This window comes from Trachemys scripta, chromosome 1, assembly GCF_013100865.1.
Source record: "Trachemys scripta elegans isolate TJP31775 chromosome 1, CAS_Tse_1.0, whole genome shotgun sequence".
In the NCBI taxonomy this organism is placed as follows: Eukaryota; Metazoa; Chordata; order Testudines; family Emydidae; genus Trachemys; species Trachemys scripta.
Window position 1 is genome coordinate 338,599,327 of NC_048298.1, and position 20,786 is coordinate 338,620,112.

The following is a 20,786-nucleotide window of genomic DNA, read 5'->3' on the forward strand; positions in this document are numbered from 1 at the left end:
GGGACCCCTGCCCCTAACTGCCCCCCAGGACTCCACCCCCTTATCCAACCTCCCCTGTCCATTAATTTCATTTGGTGGCCCCTAGTTCTTGTATTATGGGAATAAGTAAATAACTTTTCCTTATCTACTTTTTCCACATCACTCATGATTTTATATACCTCTATCATATCCCCCCTTTGTCTCCTCTTTTCCAAGCTGAAAAGTCCTAGCCTCTTTAATCTCTCCTCATATGGGACCCGTTTATGTTCTTCTATGTGTCTGACAATTTTATTCTTTACTATTGTTTCAACTAATTTGCCCGGTACTGACGTTAGACTTACCGGTCTGTAATTGCCGGGATCACCTCTAGAGCCCTTTTTAAATATTGGCGTCACATTAGCTATCTTCCAGTCATTGTAGCTATCTTCCAGTCCTTATATTTTATTTTATTTTTAGTAATCACTCTGACTTTTTGCCTATTACGTAATATCAATCTTTGTAGTTAATAAATCTGTTTGTTTGTTCTACCTGAAGCAGTGCGCTTGGTTTGAAGCGTGTCAGAGACTCCCCTGGGGATAACAAGCCTGGTGCATATCAATTTCTTTGTTAAATTGACGAACTCATATAAGCTTGCAGCGTTCAGCGGGCATAACTGGACACTGCAAGATGGAGGTTCCTAGGGTTGTGTCTGGGACTGGAGATATTGGCTAGTGTCATTCGGTTGCACAATCCGAGGAGCAGCTCACATGCCAGAGGCTGTGCGTGAACAGCCCAGGAGTGGGGGTTCTCACAGCAGAGCAGGGTCAGGCTGGCTCCTGGAGTCAAGAATTGGAGTGACCTAGCAGATCACCGGTTCGGATAACACCAGGGGAACGTCACAGGGTCACAGAGCGGCATGTAGACAGACAAGTGGGCAGTGCTGCTGAAATAATTTTTTTCTCTGTGATTGTTGGTCCAAGGCCAGCTTTGGGACCTTTCCTGGTACAGAGTGCGTTTGGGGAGTTTCAGGGTCTCTTCGCCCTGGCAAGCCATAGAACTGCAGTCTGGGTGACACAACCTTTACTCAGTTTTGCTTCCAATTGTTCTTGTTATGTAACTTCAGGCATTTCACTGGTAGAAATAACCATTGATATTTTTGTGACACTGTACTCCATATTGTTCATAGGGATATTACTATGATATGATTATAGGTTATAGCATAATTATGATACATTTTATGCAAGATGGGTCATGTACTATGTCATTGGAAAAGTTATGACTTTCTGAATATGATTATCCTATTTATATGAATGTATGAGTTTTGTCTGAAGTTATGAATATTAACTACTTATCTGTATTTCAAATGTAGTTACAACTGGGTAACGCCCACTAGGCAAGATGTTTTCAGTCTAGATAGCTGGTTGGGAAGGGCCTCTTCAGGGCAATGAGCCATTGGGGGAAACAATAGGCCATAAGAGAAACTGATCTCCCACCTGAGAATGCATCAGACAGCCTATAAGTCATGGATGGAATTATAAGATCATCTAGTCTGACGTCCTGCATAATTTCACCCAGTTACCTCTAGATTGAGCCCAATGACTTGTGATTGACTAATGCATTTCTTGAATTAATCTAAACCTTATCTTCCAGGAAGGCATCCAGTCTTGATATGCAGGTGTCTGTAGAATCCACCACCTCCCTTGGGAGTTTGTTCCACTGGTTAAGCACCCTCACTGTTAAAAAAGTCTGCCTCAATTCCAAATTTATTTTTTTCTGGCTTCAGTTACCAGTGATTGGTTTCTGTTATACCTTTCCCTGCTAGATTAAAGAACCTGTTAATAATTGGTATTTCATCCCTGTGAAAGTGCTTGTACATTATCATCAGTTCAGCTTTCAATCTTCCCTATTCTATTCACTACGGTCCTATTTATATAGTGTCATAAGTATAAAGGGAAGGGTAACAGCCCTCCTGTGTACAATACTATAAAATCCCTCCTGGCCAGAGACTCCAAAATCCTTTTACCTGTAAAGGGTTAAGAAGCTCAGGTAACCTGGCTGATACCTGACCCAAAGGACCAATAAGGGGACAAGATACTTTCAAATCTGGGGGTGGGGGGACGGAAGGCTTTTGTTTGTGCTCTTTGTTTTGGGGTTGTTCGCTCTTGGGACTAAGAAGGACCAGACATCAATCCATGCTCTCCAAATCTTCTGAACAAGTCTCTCATATTTCAAACTTGTAAGTAACAGCCAGGCAAGGTGTGTTAGGTTTATCTTTGTTTTCTCAACTTGTAAATGTTCCTTTTGCTAGAGAGTTTACCTCTGTTTGCTGTAACTTTGAACCTAAGGCTAGAGGGGGTTCCTCTGGGCTCTTTGAATCTGATTACCCTGTAAAGTTATTTTCCATCCTGATTTTAGAGATGATTTTTACCTTTCTTTCTTTAATTAAAAGCCTTCTTTTTAAGAACCTGGTTGATTTTTCCCTGTGTTAAGATCCAAGGGGATTGGATATGGACTCACAAGGAATTGGTGGGGGGACATGGGGAGGAATGATTAATTCCTCCTTGTTTTAAGATCCAAGGGGTTTGGATCGGTGTACACCAGGGAATTGGTGGAGGAGTCTCTCAAGGCTACCCAGGGAGGGAAAGGTTTTTGGGGGGGAGACAGAGTTTCCCAAATAACTCATAAAGCATTTGTGTGGTGGCAGCAAAAGCAGACTTAAGCTGGTAGTTAAGCTTAGAGGTTTTCATGCAGGTCCCCACATCTGTACCCTAAAGTTCAGAGTGGGGAAGGAACCTTGACAGATGCTATGACTCTACAAGGGCATGTGACCTGGCCCCATAACTCTGGACTCCATCTTGGGAAGTCTGTAATTTTCCCACAAACTGGTCTGGGAACCAAGTTTTGAAACAAAGGGTTCCCGCCCTATGCTAAAGCTATATAAAGCAGGAAGTGACATCATCGGTGGTTCTTCACTCCACACTCAAGAGGACTCCTAGATTGTTAATAACGATAAAATATTTACCGTACTATTTGTTATAAAGCATGTACCCCCCCTCGCTGTGCTTCTCTCCCTTCACAGGCACCTTGAGCATTTCTGAGTCAAATCGACGCATCGACCACCTCATGGCAGCTTTCAACCTCACCCCCTCTGACCCTTCAACATTCATCTTAATGGGCATCCCTGGCCTGGAGGCTGCCCACATCTGGATATCCATCCCTTTCTCTACATTCTACACTATCAGCCTCTTGGGAAATTTCACACTTCTGTTTATTGTAGGTAAGGAACAGACCCTGCACAAGCCGATGTACCTGCTGCTCAGCATGCTGGCACTCACAGACATCGCCACACCTACTTTCGTCGTGCCAAAGGCACTGTGTATATTTTGGTTCAATTTGAAAGGCATTACTGCAGTTGGCTGCCTCACCCAGATGTTCTTCCTCCACATGGTTTCTGTTATGCACTCAGGCACCCTCGTGACAATGGCCTTTGATCGCTACATTGCCATATGTAATCCTCTGAGATACGCCACCATCCTCAGCAGTGCACGACTAGCTAAGCTAGGGCTTGTAGGTTTGATAAGAGCTATTCTCTTCATTCTGCCCCTACCCCTGCTCATAAGTCAGCAGCCATTCTGTGCCAACCGCATTATCCCCCACACGCAGTGCGAGTACATAGCTGTGGTGAAGATGGTGTGTGGGGACATCACAGTCACCAGGATATATGCCATGGTGCTAATGTTTGTAATCAATGGGTTTGACCTGACGCTCATTGCCCTGTCCTACGGTCTGATCATCAGGGCAGTCCTCAGAATCTCCTCTGAGAACGGCCACCAGAAAGCCCTCAACACCTGCACAGCCCACATCTGTGTGATGCTGACATATTATATCCCTGGCCTCTTCTCCAATCTCACCAACCGGTTTGGTCAAGGCATCACTCCCCATGTTCATATCATCTTGGCCGACCTCTATCTCCTCATCCCTCCCATGCTCAACCCTATCATTTATGGGGTCAGAACCAAAGAGCTTCGTGACAAAGTAGTAAAATCCACCTGCAGAAGGTGATTGCCTGTGGCCACTGACTTTAAACCTGTGTGACAAGAGGGGGGAAGCATATCTCCTCGTTAATCAAGGGCACCCTGTCTCAGTTTGGTTGAGCTAAGCATTATGGAAGTTCATAGTCTGAGAAGTTCCTCCCACACAATATCTTATCACTCCATCACTAAGCACTGCTCTTTCTATTGCTGAGTTCCCTCTCTTTGACCATCACCTGACCTCTTTCATTGTCACCCATCAGCCTCCATCCCCACACACCCTGTTACTCAGCCTTTCCGTAACTGTAAGGCTATGTCTACACTACCGTGGTAAGTGAACCTACTCTCCGCAACTCCAGCTACGTGAATAACGTAGCTGGAGTCGACATACCTTAGATCAAGCTACCGCAGGGTCTACACCACGGGGCAGTCGATGGGAGAAAATCTCCCGTCGACTTATCTTACTCTTCTCATTGGGGGTCTGCAGTCGATTTGGTGGGTCTTTACTAGACCCGCTAAATCAACCGCCGGTGGATCAATCTCAGAGCGACGATCCCAGCTGTAGCGTATACCTGCCCAAAGACTACCATAAAATACTGTAGCATTTTGATGCAAAGTGGTTTTCCATTAGTCCCTATGCGGTCATGGTTCTTGTTCAGTTTTACAAACAGAAGCTACACTATCAGATAGCCAAAGAGAAAAAGAAAGAAACGGCAATGCTGAACTTCTTTATCATATGAACAGTGATCCTGTGAGCAAAATTTGCCTGATTTTTCTACGCCGAATCCATCAGGAAACCTGGAGGATAATCCTAATGTTTCAGGTGGAAAGTCCTAATACAGGAAAGCTGCTGTAGGAATTGAGGACATTCTACTAGAACTTACTGGTGAGAGTTGTGAAACCATGTGTTTTTGAGAACTGGACTGCTGTATTTAACTACTACATCACCTTTGAGTACATATAACTTACTGCTTTGCACAGTTGATTTTGGAGTGGAACAGACTATGAACTTTCCTTACGTCCCAGAGAGGGCTCTTTGTGATATCCCCATGCCCACAGAGCGGGGTTTCTTGTTTTCATGAACCTTTCCCATTCTTTTGTTCATTGTTCTTACAGTTGATGTTTAATACATTATATTTGGTTTGAACTTAATTTAGTGATCAGTGGGTCAGGGAAGCGTCCGGTGAGAGTACCCTGGAGTGGGGACACCCTAGCCCCTGTCCTAAGTGACCACGATGAGACTGGGGGTTTAGCCTCCCAGGAACCCTGGGTCCAGCCGTGTCACCATTATGAGGATTCTACCACACAGGAGAGTCCTTGAGGTCAGACAGGCCTGTGGGAAAAGGGAGTGGGGCCTCAGACCTTTTCCTCAGCGAATTCCCCTGGGGTAATGCAGAAGCCAGGAAAGTTCCCAACAATAGTTCCCCACTTACATTAGGGAACTGGGACAAACAGATGGGTTGGATTTTAGTGATGTGTAAAGAGATGTGTAACTTGTGACATCTTCATATAAATGATAAAATCTGAAATGTAACTTTGGGGAGCACCTTTTCTGAGTAAGGTGAATGTAACATCACTGCACAAAGCAACAGAGGGTCCTGTGGCACCTTTGAGACTAACTGAAGTATTGGGAGTATATGCTCCCAATACTTCAGTTAGTCTCAAAGGTGCCACAGGGCCCTCTGTTGCTTTGTGCAGTGATGTTACATTCACCTTACTCAGAAANGAGACTGGTATCGGATAAAAGCGTTTTCCTGTACTATTTTATTATGGGGCTAGAACAGTAAACCTGACATTGTTTATTTGGCCTCTTGAACATTTGAATATTTCATAACAAATGAAAGCTTGGTCAAGCAATTGACTACACAATTGATCAATAACCAGTATCAATCACTCCTTCCTCTCAGATTCAGTATTTAGACCCAATGAAGGCACCCACGGAAATAATTCTCCTGAGCAAAAATCCCGATGAAGTTTATGAGCCTCCAGCATTAAAGAAATTAATAGAAAAAATGAGTTTTGTTTTTCTCATGGTGCTCCAAAGAAAGATTCTGGATACGGTAAATGCTGGTTCAAAATGGATACGATCTAAAGACAGAGATGTATACGAAGCAGCAGGATTACTTCCCAATGTCAATGAGTTTGTAGCTATATTTCAAATTGAGTTAAAAGAAGCCAAACGTTCAGCAAGTAAATTAACAGGCAAATGGGAAAGAGAAATCACGTCTGACGAGAAGTGCTTGAGAAGGGCAAAAAGTCAGGGGAGCAGCTTGTTTTATGGTAGACCAGGGAGGAGAGCAGTCCTGCTACCAGCAGCTCCAGGGGAGATGAGCTGAGGGAAGGCAGAATCTCCCCCTGAAAAACTGCCCAAAGGTCCCTCTCTGAGAGAAGGGAGGGCCTGCTGCAGGGACAGCCTGAGAGGGAAGCACTAATCTCTCATATGAATGCGGGACTTGATTGATCCCCTTTATTTGCTCTTTGGAGTGCCCCAGCAGGGGAAAGCCTGGGGACTGAGCTGGCCCTCAGAGGTCCAGCCGTACCACAGGAAGAGGCAGTTGCTGCTTGAGAAGAAAGGAGTAAGACCTTGTTACATGCAACCACGAGAAGGTTCCTTGGGGTGAGCAGACACCCTTCATGCTGCTTTACCCCAGATGGAGACCTTGGGACATTGGCAGGGAAGTGGTAGCAAGTGGCCTGGGTAGGCAGCAAGTATAATAGACCAGGGTAGGCTAAACCTCCCTAGGCCATGCAGCCCCCAACCTTTGAGAGAGGAGAAACCTGGTCCGTGGTGTCCTGGCCTGCGCTCCACCCCCGATGTCCCCTCCTGCTTTTTCCCTATGGCCCCTCCCACACTCCACCTCTTCTTGTCCCTGCTCCGCCCCTCTGCCAAGGCCCCCTTTGCTTATCACTGAATCCTTCCTCTCCTCCCCCAAGAGGCCCCCACAGCCCACCACTCACCAAGCCTCTCCCCTCCTCCACTGGCCCATGGGGTCCTCCGTTCCCCACGGTGTTGGCTCTAGTCCAGACTCCCTCCTGTCCTCCACCCCCTCCCTCATGCTCCCCCCACCTGCCATTAGCTGTGTCCTTCCTCTCCTCCACTCCCCTGCTCACTAAATATCTCCTCTCCTTCACTCTCCTTTTCCCATGCCCCTTTGCCCACCGTTTGCTGAGTCCCTCCTCTCCTACAGACCAGCATCCCCTCCCCTGAGGCCCCTACCATCTGTTGTTTGCCAGTGAAAAACTGAACCACGTTTAAAAGTGGGCCCTGGCCCCCCGTGTTCCAGCCCCCTTGGCTGAGTTGCTCCAGCATCAGCAGACATAACAGCAGGAGGAGTCTCACAGCTGGGCCAGGTATAGGAGCCAGACATCAACCAAAGAGCAGAGGCATGCAAATGCCATAGGTGAGTAAGTGGCACAAAGTCCAAAGAAGGAGAAAAAGTGAACTAGGGACACTAGAATAAGCAAATTTATGTCTTGGTCTTTCTCATTTATATCGGAATATTCCAAGACATGGTCATTTTTACATTACAGTGAACCGGCAGATGCAGTTTTCTGCTTTACTTACAGATTTCCAGTGGTTTGAGAGACCCTGCATTCACTGAAAATGGAGTAAAATACAGGAAAAATATAGGAAAAAAGCTTCTGTCATAAATATCAAGGGAAGGGTAACAACATTTATTTATGCAGTAACATCAAATCCCTCCTGGCCAGAGATACAGAATCACTTACCTGTAAGGGGTTAATCAGTTCAATTAACCTAGTTGGCACCTGACCAGAAGGACCAATGGGGAAATCTGGAGGTGGGGGGGGTTGTTTGTGCTCTTCGTTTTGTTCCCTCTCGGGACAAAGAGAGAGACCAAGCAGGTAACCCAGCTCCTAAAAAGATCATGAACTGATACATCTAAAATTACAGAAATTGTAAGTAATAGCAAGGAAATGCATTAGATTATCTTTTGTTTTAGCTTGTGAATTTTCCCTATGCTAAGAGGGAGTTTTATTGCTGTTTTTTTGTAACTTTGAAGCTAAGCCTAGAGGGGAATCCTCTGTGTTTTAAATCTTTTTATTTACGCTGTAAAGTTACCTTCCATCCTGATTTTACATAGGTGCTTCTTTCACTTTTTTCTTTATAATAAAGTTCTTTTAAGAACCTGATTATTTTTAGTGTCTAAAAATAAAGGGTCTGGTCTGTACTTTTATTAAAGGCAATTGGTTGGTATATTATTCTCAAGCATCCCCAGGAAAGGGGTGGGGAAGGGGCTTGGGGGGATATTTTGGGGAAATAGGAACTCCAAATGGTCCTTTTCCTGAATCTTTGTCTAAATCACTTGGTGGTGGCAGCAATACCTTCCAAGAACAAGGAAAGGATTTGTGCCTTGGGGAAGTTTTTAACCTAAGCTGGTAGAAATAAGCTTAGGGGGTCTTTCATGTGGGTCCCCTCATCTGTACCCCAGAGTTCAGAGTGAGGAGGGAACCCTGACAACTTCATAAACATATACAATCTGCCTGCAGGGCATTTTGGCCCTGAGAGTGGTGAAGGAATCACACAGTGAGTAGAGAAGTCCCATGGTTCTAGTTCTGATGCAGGATAGCACAACCCATTTCTGCATCAATTTCTGAAAGATCAACACAGTATTGAAATTCGATACTTACCCGAACTGGTCACCCTTGCAGGGAAGTGGCACTATATTTGAAAGAATGCATAGAATCAACTGAAGAAAAAACCTTACATGAACCAAACTATACCATAGAATAATAATAAGAAATTAGCAGTATGGATATCACCTGATCAGGATGGTGATACTGACTGTGAAAATGACAGGGAGCTTAGAGAGGCTATACAAATAAAAAACTCAGTAATAGTGTGTGTGTGTGTGGGGGGGGGGGGTTCAGCTATCCCTATATTGATGGGGTACATGTCACCTCAGCATGGGATGCAGTGACAAAGTTTCTTGACACCTTAAATGACTGGTTCTTGGAGCAGCTAGTCCTGGAACCCATAAGAGGAGAGGCAATTTTTGATTTAGCCCTAAGTGGAGCACAAGATCTGGTCTAAGGGATGAATATAGCTGGACCACTTTGTAATAGTGACCAGAACATCACAAAATTTTACATCCTGTTTGGGGTGGCACATCCCAGCAGCCCACCATGGTAGCATTTAATTTCAGAAAGCGGGCCTACACAAAATTGAGGAAGTTAGTTAAACAGAAATGAAAAGGCACAGTGCCAAAAGTGAAATCCCTGCAAGCTGCATGGAAACTTTTTAAAGACATCATAATAGATGCTCAATTGAAATGTATACCATACATTAAAAAATACAGTAAGAAGACCAAAAAGGGCCGTTGCGGAGAAAATTAATGAATTCTTTGCATCGGTCTTCATGGCTTGGAATGTGAGGGAGATTCCCAAACCTGAGCCATTCTTTTTAGGTGACAAATCTGAGGAACTGTCCCAGATTGAGGTATCATTAGAAGAGGTTTTGGAACAAATAGATAAATTAAACCGTAGTAAGTCACCAGGACCAGATGGTATATTGAGGCAACTACTGTTTAACATATTCTTAAATGATCTGGAGAAAGGGGTTAAAAGTGAGGTGGCAAGGTTTGCAGATGATACAAAATTACTCAAGATATTTATGTCCTAAGTAGACTGCAAAGAATTACAAAGGTATCCTGCAAAACTGGGTGACTGGGCAATAAAATGGCAGATGAAATTCAGTGTTGAGAAATACGAAGTAATGCACATTGGAAAACATAATCTCAACTACACATATATAATGATGGGGTTGAAAATAGCTGTTACCATTCAAAAAAGAGTTCTCGGAGTCATTGCGGATAGTTCTATGAAAACATCCACAAAATGTCTAGCAGCACTCAAAAAAGCTAGCAGAACGTTGGGAATCATTAGGACAAGGATAGGTAATGAAATAGAAAATAGCATATTGCCTCTATATAAAGCAATGGTACACCCACATCTTGAATCTGCATTCAGATGTGGGCGCCCCATCTTAAAAAATACAGATTAGAATTGGAAAAGGTACAGAGAAGGGCAACAGAAATGATTAGGGGTATGGAACACATACCATATGAGGAGAGATTAATAAGACTGGGATTTTTCAGCTTGGAAAAGATACAACTGAGGGGGGATACGATAGAGGTCTATAAAATTATGACTGATGTGGAGAAGGTAAATAAGAAACTGTTAATTATTCTTTCTCATAACACAAGAACTAGAGGTCACCAAACTAAATTAATAGGCAACAGGTTTAAAATGAACAAAAGGAGGTATTTCTTCACACAACACACAGTCAACCTGTGGAACTCTTTGCCAGAGGATGTTGTGAAGGCTAAGACTACAACAAGTAGGAACTAGATACGTTCATGGAGGATAGGTCCATAAGTGGCTATTAGCCAGGATGGGCAGGGATACAAAACCATGCTCTCAAGTGTCCCTAGCTTCTGTTTTCTAGAACCCGGGAAGGGGCAACAGGGGTGGATCACTTGATGATTACCTGTTCTGTTCATTCCATCTGAAGCACCTGGCATTGACCACTGTCACAGGACAGGATACAGGGCTAGATGGGCCATTGATCTGACAGAGGATGGCCATTCTTATGTTCTTATAAAGAGTAATTTTTTAAGGGTTCCTTTGTCAGAGGTTTTCCTTACCCTTCTGGAGTCACGCCATGATGGGAACGTATTTCCTGATCCTGAGCTGAATATTTAGCTAATGCATATCACTGTATGGTTGCTAGAATGTAACACATAAGTGTGTATCTGCTTGTAATTGTATTTTGGATGAAATCAGCAACAAGTTCCCTTTGGACTAATAAAGGAATCCTTGTGTGGAAACTTATTTGTGCTAAACCTGAATATATTTAGTAGGGAAATTATTTCCAATATCTGGCTTTCTGGTCATATTGCGCAGGGACTAGAACCACTTTAAGGAAGTTCTGCAGGAACGGGGAGAATGGCTGACCGAGAAGATGGAGGCTGACACCCCGGTGAGAGTATGCGTAGAACCAGCAGAGTTGGTAGGAACAGGGGAGGAAAAAGATGATGCTGTGGACGACACTTCCAGCCAGTTCAGTGGGCGTGCAACAACCACAGCCCTTGATAGCATCCAGAATGCATTCACACAGGGAGTGGCTATCCTGACCTGCAACACAATTCAGGAACGAGGGGCAGACCAGATCAGGGGGCAGATCAGTCATGACTAAGGTTAAGATTTTGTCAGAGTTATTTTTACTTAAAGTCACAAATTGTGGGCAATAAAGAAAAAATCATGGACGTCCGTGACCTGTCTGTGACTTTTACTAAAAATAAGGCAGGGGGACTTACAGAGGGATTATTAAAGCCCGATCACGAGGATGAGAACCCAAGCCTCATTTCTGGAGGTGGGAAGGTCCAGCACATGTGGCCGCCACAGCTAACAGCTCCGTGGCCCCCGCAGCAGCACCAGCAACACAGAGATCTGGGGCCCCAGAGAGCTGAGAGCTGTTGGCTCCTTGGCCACCCATGAGATCTGAGAGATTGGGGGCCCCACCGGCTGACAGCTCTGGCACCGCCGCCCCGGGGATAAAGTGGAAAATGTCCTGGAGGTCTCTGAAAGTCATGGAATCCGTGACTTCCATTACATAATGTTATCCTTAGCCAGGCCTATGAATAACTCTCTGTGGTGAATGGGGAAGTGGTGGAACCCCAGTGACTGGGGCAGTGGCCACATTTTTGGCAGGTGGTACAACAGGTCCAGACGGTAAAGCTGTTCACCCCTGGGCTCAGAGTGTCAGCTGGCTGCTGTTAAGTGCTGAAGGCTGGAAAGTTGTTGCCTCCGTAACGCTGTTCAGGCTGTTCAGAGCTTCTGTCCTTGGAGCTCCAGTGTAATCAGGATTCACAGATCAGGCAACCAGCAAATTCAGCAGACCTCGATGTTACTCATAAAGAAAGACCACAGGCACAGTTCATTGACAAATGCATTTGGCCAGGTTTATTGCCCTCTAGGCATAGTCCTAGCACCCTGGCTATGAGCCAAATGAGCAAATAAGCTTATGAAATTCCTTTCCCGGGTGGTAATATTCCAAGAAATCCTTACTGATCAAAGACCTAACTTCACTATACAACTAATGAAAGAACTGTGCAATCTACGAAGGGTAAAGACATTCAGAACGTCGATCTACCATCCCCAAAGTGATGGGTTGGTAGAGTGATTTCACATAAGTTTGATTGCGACATTAAAGAAGTTTGTAGCCCTGGATTGCAAAGACTTGGACCAACTCTTCCCCCACCTTATTTTGCTATCAGGAAGGTGCCTCGAGCCTCCAAGTTTTCTCTTTGAACTGTTGAATGGTAAGAAAATTGCTCAAGGCTTTGTGGGTATTCGCTAGAAGAATTTTGATAAATGTATAACATGTACAAGAGAAGGCCTAGAACAAAGGGGTTCAGCTGCGAGTGTTCAGACTGGGGGACTGAATGTTGTTACTATCAAGTTTACTGTTCAAATTACTGGTTCAATGGCAGGGACTGTTTGAGGTAGTGGGGCATGTGGGCCCCGTTCACTCTGAGGGCCAGCAACCAGAGAAGAAAAAGGAGACTGAGATAAGAATATAAGATTGGCCATACTGGGTCAGACAAATGGTCCATCTAGTCCAGTATCATGACAGAGGCCAATGCAAGGGGCTTCAGAAGGAAAGAACAGAACAGGGCTATTATCGAGGGATCCATCTCCTGTCGTCCAGTCCCATCATCTGGAAAACAGAGGCTAGGACACCCAGAACATGGGGTTGCATCCCTGAACATCTTGGCTAACAGCCATTGATGGACCTATCCTCCATGAACTTATCTAGTTGATTTTGAACCCCATTATATTTTTGGCCTTCACAACATCCCTTGGCAATGAGTTCCACAGGTTGACAGTGTGTTGTGTGTTCCTTTCTTTGTTTTAAACCTGCTGTCTATTAATTTCCTTGAGTGACTCCTGGTTCTTGTGTTAAGTGAAGGATAAACAAGACTTCTGTATTCATTTCTTCCACACCATTCATGAATTTATAGACCACTATCTTATCCCCTCTTATCGTCTCTTTTCCAAGCTGAAAAGTCCCAGTCTTTTAAATCTCTCCTCAGATGGAAGCTGATCAGTTTTGTTCCCCTTCTCTATTCATTTTCCATTTCTAATATGTTTGTTTTGAGATGAGGAGAACAGAATTGCACGCAGTACCCATGGTGGGGGACTAAATAGAGGCATTATTATACTTTCTATCTTCCTATCTATCCCTTTCCTAATGGTTCCTAACATTCTGTTAGCATTCTTGACTGCTGCTGCACACTAAGTACAGATGCCCCCCAGGTTATGTAAAACCCGATTTACGGAAATCTGCAAGCTAGAAATAGTTTTTTTTTTTTTTTTTTTTTGCGTAATGGTCGGGTATATGTTTCCAACTTATGCAAAATTCAAGTTACGCAAGGCATTCTGGAACGGAACGCTTGAGTAAGTCGAGGAGTGTCTGTAGATGTTTTCAGAAAACTATCTCTGACGACCCCAAGATCCCTTTCTTGAGTTGCAAGAGCTAATTTAGACCCTATCGTTTTATATGTATAGTAGGGATTATGTTTTGTAATGCGCATTACAGATATCATTTGAATATTTAAAAAGCCTAGGAGGGGATCCTCCTCATAAGCTCATTGTGACACTGTTCCCCCTATTCTTTATAGTTTTATGATTATGATATAATTATAACATAATTATGATTCATTTTGTCCAAGGTATGTCTTGTCAGTGTCACTGGAAAAGTTTTGATTTGCAGAAAAGGATTATTCTATTTCTGTGCATATATCATTTTTGTATCTGAGGTTATGAATATTGACTATGTATCTGTATTTCAAATGTAGTTACACCTGGGTGATACCCACTAGGCAAAATGCCTCCAGTCAGGACAGCTGGTTGTGAAGGGCCTATTCCGGGTACTGGGCCATTAGGGGAAACAAGAAACCTTAAGGGGAAGCTTATCCCCCACCTGGTGAACCTTCCTGAGAACGCTCCAGACAGCCTATGGGTAATGGCTGCTATGACTCAGAAGGGCATGCAAGGGCATGTGACCAGACCACATGATACTGAACTCCATTTTGGGTACCTGTATTTTTCCACAAACTGGACTGGGAACTGTTTATGGAACAAAGGATTCCAGCCAGAGGTTAAAGCTATAAAAGGTGGGGTGTGACACCACTTAGTGGCCTCACTCCCCACACAAGAGAACTCCTGGCAACACATGAGGAAGAAAGACCAAACTGGGGAAAGTGCTGGTCCCAGGCTAAAAACATTTCTAGCCTGTGTATGGAAACCTGGTGGACTGCTTGTATCACCAGCCAGGGTGAGAAATTGTTAATTCATATCCAAACTAACCAGCATTTTAGGCTTAGTTTGCGTTTTTGTTGATTTGCTAGCTAATCTGCTTTGATCTGTTTCTATCACTTATAATCACTTAAAATCTATCTTTTTGTAGAGGGTCCTGTGGCACCTTATAGACTAACAGATGTATTGGAGCAATGTATTGCTCCAATACATCTGTTAGTCTTAAAGGTGCCACAGAACCCTCTGTTGCTTTTTACAGATCCAGACTAACACGGCTACCCCTCTGATACTTATCTTTTTGTAGTTTAACTTGTTTTTTGCTTTCTCTAAACCAGTGTGCCTTTGAGTGAAGTGTCTGGGAAAAATCTCTGCGTGGTTAACACAGGTGCTTGTTGAATATCTTTCCCTCATCAAGGGGAGGGCAAACTCTGGTAATGAGTTTATATTGTACAGATCTCTGTGTAGTGCAAGATAGTATAATTTTGGGTTTATACTCTACCGGGAGGGGGGCAGTGAGCCTGAGACACTGGGAAATTGGCTGGTGTCTGCTGTTTGTATTTGGGTGGCCTAGGTAGGTCCGTTTGGGATTATGGTGTCATCTGCTAAATACTAACCAGTATTTTAGGCTTAGTTTGCATTTTTGTTGATTTGCTAGATAATCTGCTTTGATCTGTTTGGTATCATAATTGCTTAAAATCTATCTTTCTGTGGATAAACTTGTTTTTTTGCTTCACCTAAACCAGTGTGCCTTTGAGTGAAATGTTTGGGGAATATCTCAGCTTGGTTAACACATGCTTGTGGCATATCCTTCCCACATCGAGGGACAGATGAACTCATAAGAACAGAAGAACAGAAGAATGGCCATGCTGGATTGGACCAAAGGTCCATCTAGCCTAGTATCCTGTCTTCCGACAGTGGCCAGAACCAGGTGCCCCAAGAGGGAATGAACAGAACAAGTAATCATCAAGTGACCCATCCCCTGTTGCCCATTCCCAGCTTCTGGCAAACAGAGGCCAGGGACACCATTCCTGCCCATTCTGGCTAATAGCTATTGATTGACCTATGCTCCATGAATTTATCTAGTTCTTTTTTGAACCCTGTTATAGTCTTGGCCTTCACAACATCCTATGGCAGGGAGTTCCACAGGTTGACTGTGCATTGTGTGAAAAAATACTTCCTCTTATTTGTTTTAAACCTACTGCCTATTAATGGAATGGATATTACAACTGCATGGGCGGTATGCAGAGGTACACTACTACGATCAATTAAGAATGTTTTTTGGTCCCGTAACTTGTGGCAGCATTTCCACACAGAATGCAGATGGTGGGAGCCTCTGGTATCAGCGAATCATTTCTTCACTCCCAGAGGAAGGCTCTCAAACTGAAGATCTCCAGGGGTTATTGCATGCGGCTGACCACGGGAATATTATCCTCAGTAAGGTCTAGCCTGCCATTGAGACACCTGCAGTGAGCTTTCAAACGGCCAAAGGCACATTCAACTACCATACGGCACTTGCTCAGCCTGTTGTTAAAACGCTCCTTGCTGCTGTCCAGGTGACCAGTGTTAGGTTTAATGAGCCAGGGCTGTAAGGGGTAAGCCGGATCTCCCAGGATTACTATGGGCATTTCCACATCCCCCACTGTGATCTCGTGGTCTGGAAGGAAAGTCCCCGCCTGCAGCTTTCTGTACAGGCCACTGTTCCTGAAGAGGAATGTGTCATGCACCTTTCCAGACCAGCCTGCACTGATGTCTGTGAAACGCCCACGGTGATCCACAAGCACTTACAACATCCTTTCCTATTGCTGTACTCTGATGCAAGGTGGTCTGGTGCTAAAATTGGAATGTGTGCGCCATCAATTGCACTGCCACAGTTAGGGAAACCCATCTCTGCAAAGCCATCCACTATTTCATGCCCATTTCCCAGAGTCATGGTCTTCCGTAGCAAGATGCGATTTATTGCCCTGCACACTTGGAGTAATACAGCCCCAACAGTGGATTTCCCCCCTCCAAATTGATTTGCAACTGACCGGTAGCATTCTGGATTCACCAGTTTCCACACAGCGATTGCAACACACTTCTCTACTGAAAGGGCAGCTCTCATTCTGGTGTCCATGTGCCGCAGGTCGGGGGCCAGCTCAGCACATAGCTCCAGGAAGGTTGCTTTACGCATCCTAAAGTTCTGTACCTACTGGTCTTCACCCCACACCTGCATGACAATGCGATCCCACCAATCAGTGCTTGTTTCCCTAGCCCAAAAGCGACAATCTACCGTGTGCAGCTGCTCTGTGAATGCACAAAGCACTGATAAGTTGCTGCTGTCCATATCAGGCAGAATGTCGGGCACCTACGAGTCGTCCTCTGTCAGTAGCTTCGTGAGTAACTGTGCTGCCATACGCGATCTCCTCACAAAAGTTAACAGCGCATAGGAGAAAAGTGTGGGATCCATCCTATCTCAGTGCAGATGTTGGTGCGCACTACAAAGACTGTTTGGAAAAACAGCACGAAAGGAAGCCGGAAACCATTGTAGGGCTGGGACACAAAGAAGTGCATGACGGGACATTTTGCATGTCCCAGGATGCACCACGCTCCGTTTGTGCCTTTCCACAACACCTAGCGACACATGATTGTGACAGGTTGGATCACAGAAACTCCCTTGGGGACTGCCAACTGATGTGTTGAGACTACCTCTGAGCCTGTTTTCCCTTGGGACTTCAGTGCCCTGCCTGGTTTGAGCCAGACACGCTAGCTTGCTACAAACACAGCCCCAGGTCTGAACAACATCCCACAAAAGCTGCAGACTTAACTGAAAACAGCCTAAGAAGTGTTCCTGTCTCCAACACTCAGATGCCCAGCTCCCAATGGGGTCCAAACCTCAAACAAATCCGTTTTCCCCGTATAAAGCTTATACATAGTAAACTCATACATTGTTCACCCTCTACAACACTGCTAGAGAGGTATGCACAGCTGTTTGCTCCCCCGGGCATTAATACATACTTTGGGTTAATTAATAGGTAAAAAGTGATTTTATTAACTACAAAAAGTAGGATTTAAGTGGTTCCAAGTAATAACAGACAGAACCAAGTGAATTACCAAGCAAAATAAAATAAAACACACAAGTCTAAACCTAGTACAGTAAGAAAATGATTACAGATGAAGTCTCACCCTCAGAGGAGTTCCAGTAAGCTTCCTTTTACAGACTAGCCACCTTCTAGTCTGGGTCCAGCAATCACTCACACCCCCTGTAGTTACTGTCCTTTGTTCCAGTTTCTTTCAGATATCCTTTGGGGGTGGAGAGGCTCTCTCTTGAGCCAGCTGAAAACAATATGGAGGGGGTCTCCCAGGGGCTTAAATAGACTGTGGTTAGAGACCCACTCCTCTCTCCAATGCAGAATCCAGCTGCAAGCTGGAGTTTTGGAGTCACATGAGCAAGTCACATGACCATGCATGACTCAGAACTTTACAGGTGGCAGCCATTGTTCACATGCTACTTTGACCGTCCCAAGTTCAAAGTCAGGAGATAGCCGCTCCACCCCCAAAGGATACCTCGAAAAATGTGGGGTACTATGTGAGATGAATTCCAGGTCATTTTACCATGGGGAGAGCTGAAGGAATCACACAGTGAGTGGAGAAGTCCCATTGTACTAGTTCTGACCAAGGATATCCTAACCCTTTTCTGCATCAGTTTGTGAAAGATCAACACAGTAGTGAAATTTGATGCATCCCTGATATAAAGAGTAGATTAAGAGTAGGTGGCAGCCATTGTTCACATGCTACTTTGACTGTCCCAAGTTCAAAGTCAGGAGATAGCCGCTCCACCCCCAAAGGATACCAATGTGGATTGGAGTTTTCCAAGGTGCCATTGTCCGCTAAGTGTTTCTTGACTGGGCACTTAACTTGCAAATTCCTTTTATAAGAAACTGACCAAATGCCTTACTAAGGCTATTTAAAATCAAACAAGTATACAGCCAATATTCATAACTTCTAATACAAAAATGATACATGCATACAAATAGGATGAATAGATTCAGTAGATTATAACCTTTACAGGGATATGTTACATGGCATATGTAGCATAAAACATATTCCAGTTATGTCATATTTACATTGATAAGCATAATTCCATAAAGCATTATGGGGTGCAAAGTCATAACGGTGTCACCAGGCACTGTGGGATACATACTCACAGTGCATTGCTCACGCTGTCGTCAATGGTGCCCTGAATGTGGACATGATCGGTTGACAGAGGAAGCAAATGTAGACTAGCTTTGGCGACTTTGCTTTTGTCGATTTTTTCATGTTGACATTAGTTTCATTGACAAAACTTGGTAGTGTAGACAAGCATTGTAAATGCTGCTGACTGCCTTGGTCTCCATCCCCCAGTGAGCTGTCCCTCCTCAACAGCCCCTCTCCTGTTGTTCCAGCCCTTAAACACTGTCTGAACCTCTCTCTATAGCGTGGAGATCAGTAGCTCATGTTGTCTCATATGTAAGGGTCCAGCAAGGAATAGATGCCTGGTGTTTTTTCAACTCCCAGGTCAGCAGCACTGGAGCCAGCACTGATATTTCACTTGACAAACACTCTGATTATCCTCGCCCGAAGGTGTTTGCTTTTCACGCTGTACACGATTGGGTTCATCAGGGGTGGGACGAGCAGGTAGATGTAGCCCAGGACAATCTGTAGTAAGGGAGAAGAGCCCTTCCCCAATCTGTGTATCAAAGACAAACCGATATCTGGTGTGTAGAAGAGCAGGACAGCACAGAGGTGGGAGACACAGGTGTTCAGGGCCCTGAGGCACTCCGTGTGTGATGCAACACTCAGCACAGTTTTGAGGATCATCACATAAGAGAGGAAAATGAGCAGTGAATCCAATCCCACCGTGAAGACTGTAAGAAACAAGCCATAGATGTAGTTAACTGTGATATCCGAACAAGCCAGCTTCATAACATCCTGGTGCAGGCAGTAGGAATGGGAAAGGACATTGGCTCGACAGTATTGGAACCGTTTCAGGAGAAAGGGGAATGGGAATGATACGGCCACCCCTCTTAGCACACACACCAGTCCCATCTTGGCTATTCTCGGCAGGGTTAAGATGGAAGCATATCTCAGCGGGTTAGAGATCGCGACAAAGCGGTCAAACGCCATCAGCAAGAGTATGGAGGATTCAATGAATGCAAATGAGTGGATGAAGAACAGCTGGGCAAAACAGGCATCGAGGCTGATCTCGCTAGAGTTAAACAAATATATGCCCAGTATTGTAGGCATGGTGGATATCGATAAGCCAAGGTCTGTGGCAGCCAACATGGAAAGGAAAATGTACATGGGCTCATGGAGGCTTGGATCTGTTTTTATAATNATCCCAAACCCAAACTTCCTCCCAGAGCTCGACCACCGCACTCCCTCTCACCATGGAGAAGTGTCCCTTCCTATTCATGTACTCCGATGCAAGGTGGTCTGGGGCTAAAATTGGAATGTGTGCGCCATCAATTGCACCGCCACAGTTAGGGAAACCCATCTCTGCAAAGCCATCCACTATTTCATGCACATTTCCCAGCGTCACGGTTTTCTGTAGCAAGACACGATTTATTGCCCTGCACACTTGGAGTAATACAGCCCCAACAGTGGACTTCCCCTCTCCAAATTGATTTGCAACTGACCGGTAGCAGTCTGGATTCACCAGTTTCCACACAGCGATTGCAACACGCTTCTCTACTGAAAGGGCAGCTCTCGTTCTGGTGTCCATGTGCCGCAGGTCGGGGGCCAGCTCAGCACATAGCTCCAGGAAGGTTGCTTTATGCATCCTAAAGTTCTGTACCCACTGGTCTTCACCCCACACCGGCATGCCAATGCGATCCCACCAATCAGAGCTTGTTTCCCTAGCCCAGAAGTGATGGTCTACGTATGCAGCTGCTCTGTTAATGCCAAAAACAGTGATAAGTTGCTGCCGTCCATATCAGGCAGAGTGTTGTGCACCTGCGAGTAGTCCTCTGCCAGTAACTTTGTGAGTAACTGTGCTGCCATGCGCGATGTCCTCACGACGGTTAACAGCACATAGGGAAGAGAGAGAGAGAAATACACCATCCATCCTAGCTCACTGCAGATGCTGGTGCGCACTACAAAGACTGAGAGTTGGAAAAACAGCACAAAAGGAAGCCGGAAACCACTGGAGGGCTGGGACACAAAGCAGTGTGTGATGGGACATTTCGCACATCCCAGGATGCGCCACGCTCCGTTTCCGCCTTCCCACAACACCTAGAGACAGATGGCGTCACCAGGGACTGTGGGATATTGTAACGATGCTGCCCTTGGTGGGACACTTCTGAGAGTGCCAATTCAGGATAAATTGCTTAAAGCAGGGCAGTTACAGCCCAAGGCTGGGGGTCCTTTGCACACCAAGGCACCAAACCAGCCCAACAGAGAAGACTCTGGTTTTACCCCACAGGCTAACCACGTGTGATA

At 45.0% G+C, this 20,786-nt stretch overlaps 2 protein-coding genes across 2 annotated transcripts; one reads left to right on the forward strand and one right to left on the reverse strand.

Moving 5' to 3' along the window:
• Nucleotides 1-3,000: 3,000 nt before the first annotated feature.
• On the forward strand, nucleotides 3,001-4,020 carry LOC117883230 (putative olfactory receptor 52P1). The gene has a single exon (XM_034782372.1). It carries the CDS (start codon nucleotides 3,001-3,003, stop codon nucleotides 4,018-4,020), a length of 1,020 nt encoding a protein of 339 aa, XP_034638263.1.
• A 14,873-nt stretch (nucleotides 4,021-18,893) lies between these two features.
• Nucleotides 18,894-19,655, reverse strand: LOC117883287 (olfactory receptor 51G2-like; the record flags this gene model as incomplete). The annotated part of the gene is made up of 1 exon (XM_034782505.1): nucleotides 18,894-19,655. A coding segment is annotated over one exon (762 nt), but the record flags the coding sequence as incomplete, so codon positions are not given.
• Nucleotides 19,656-20,786: the final 1,131 nt, after the last annotated feature.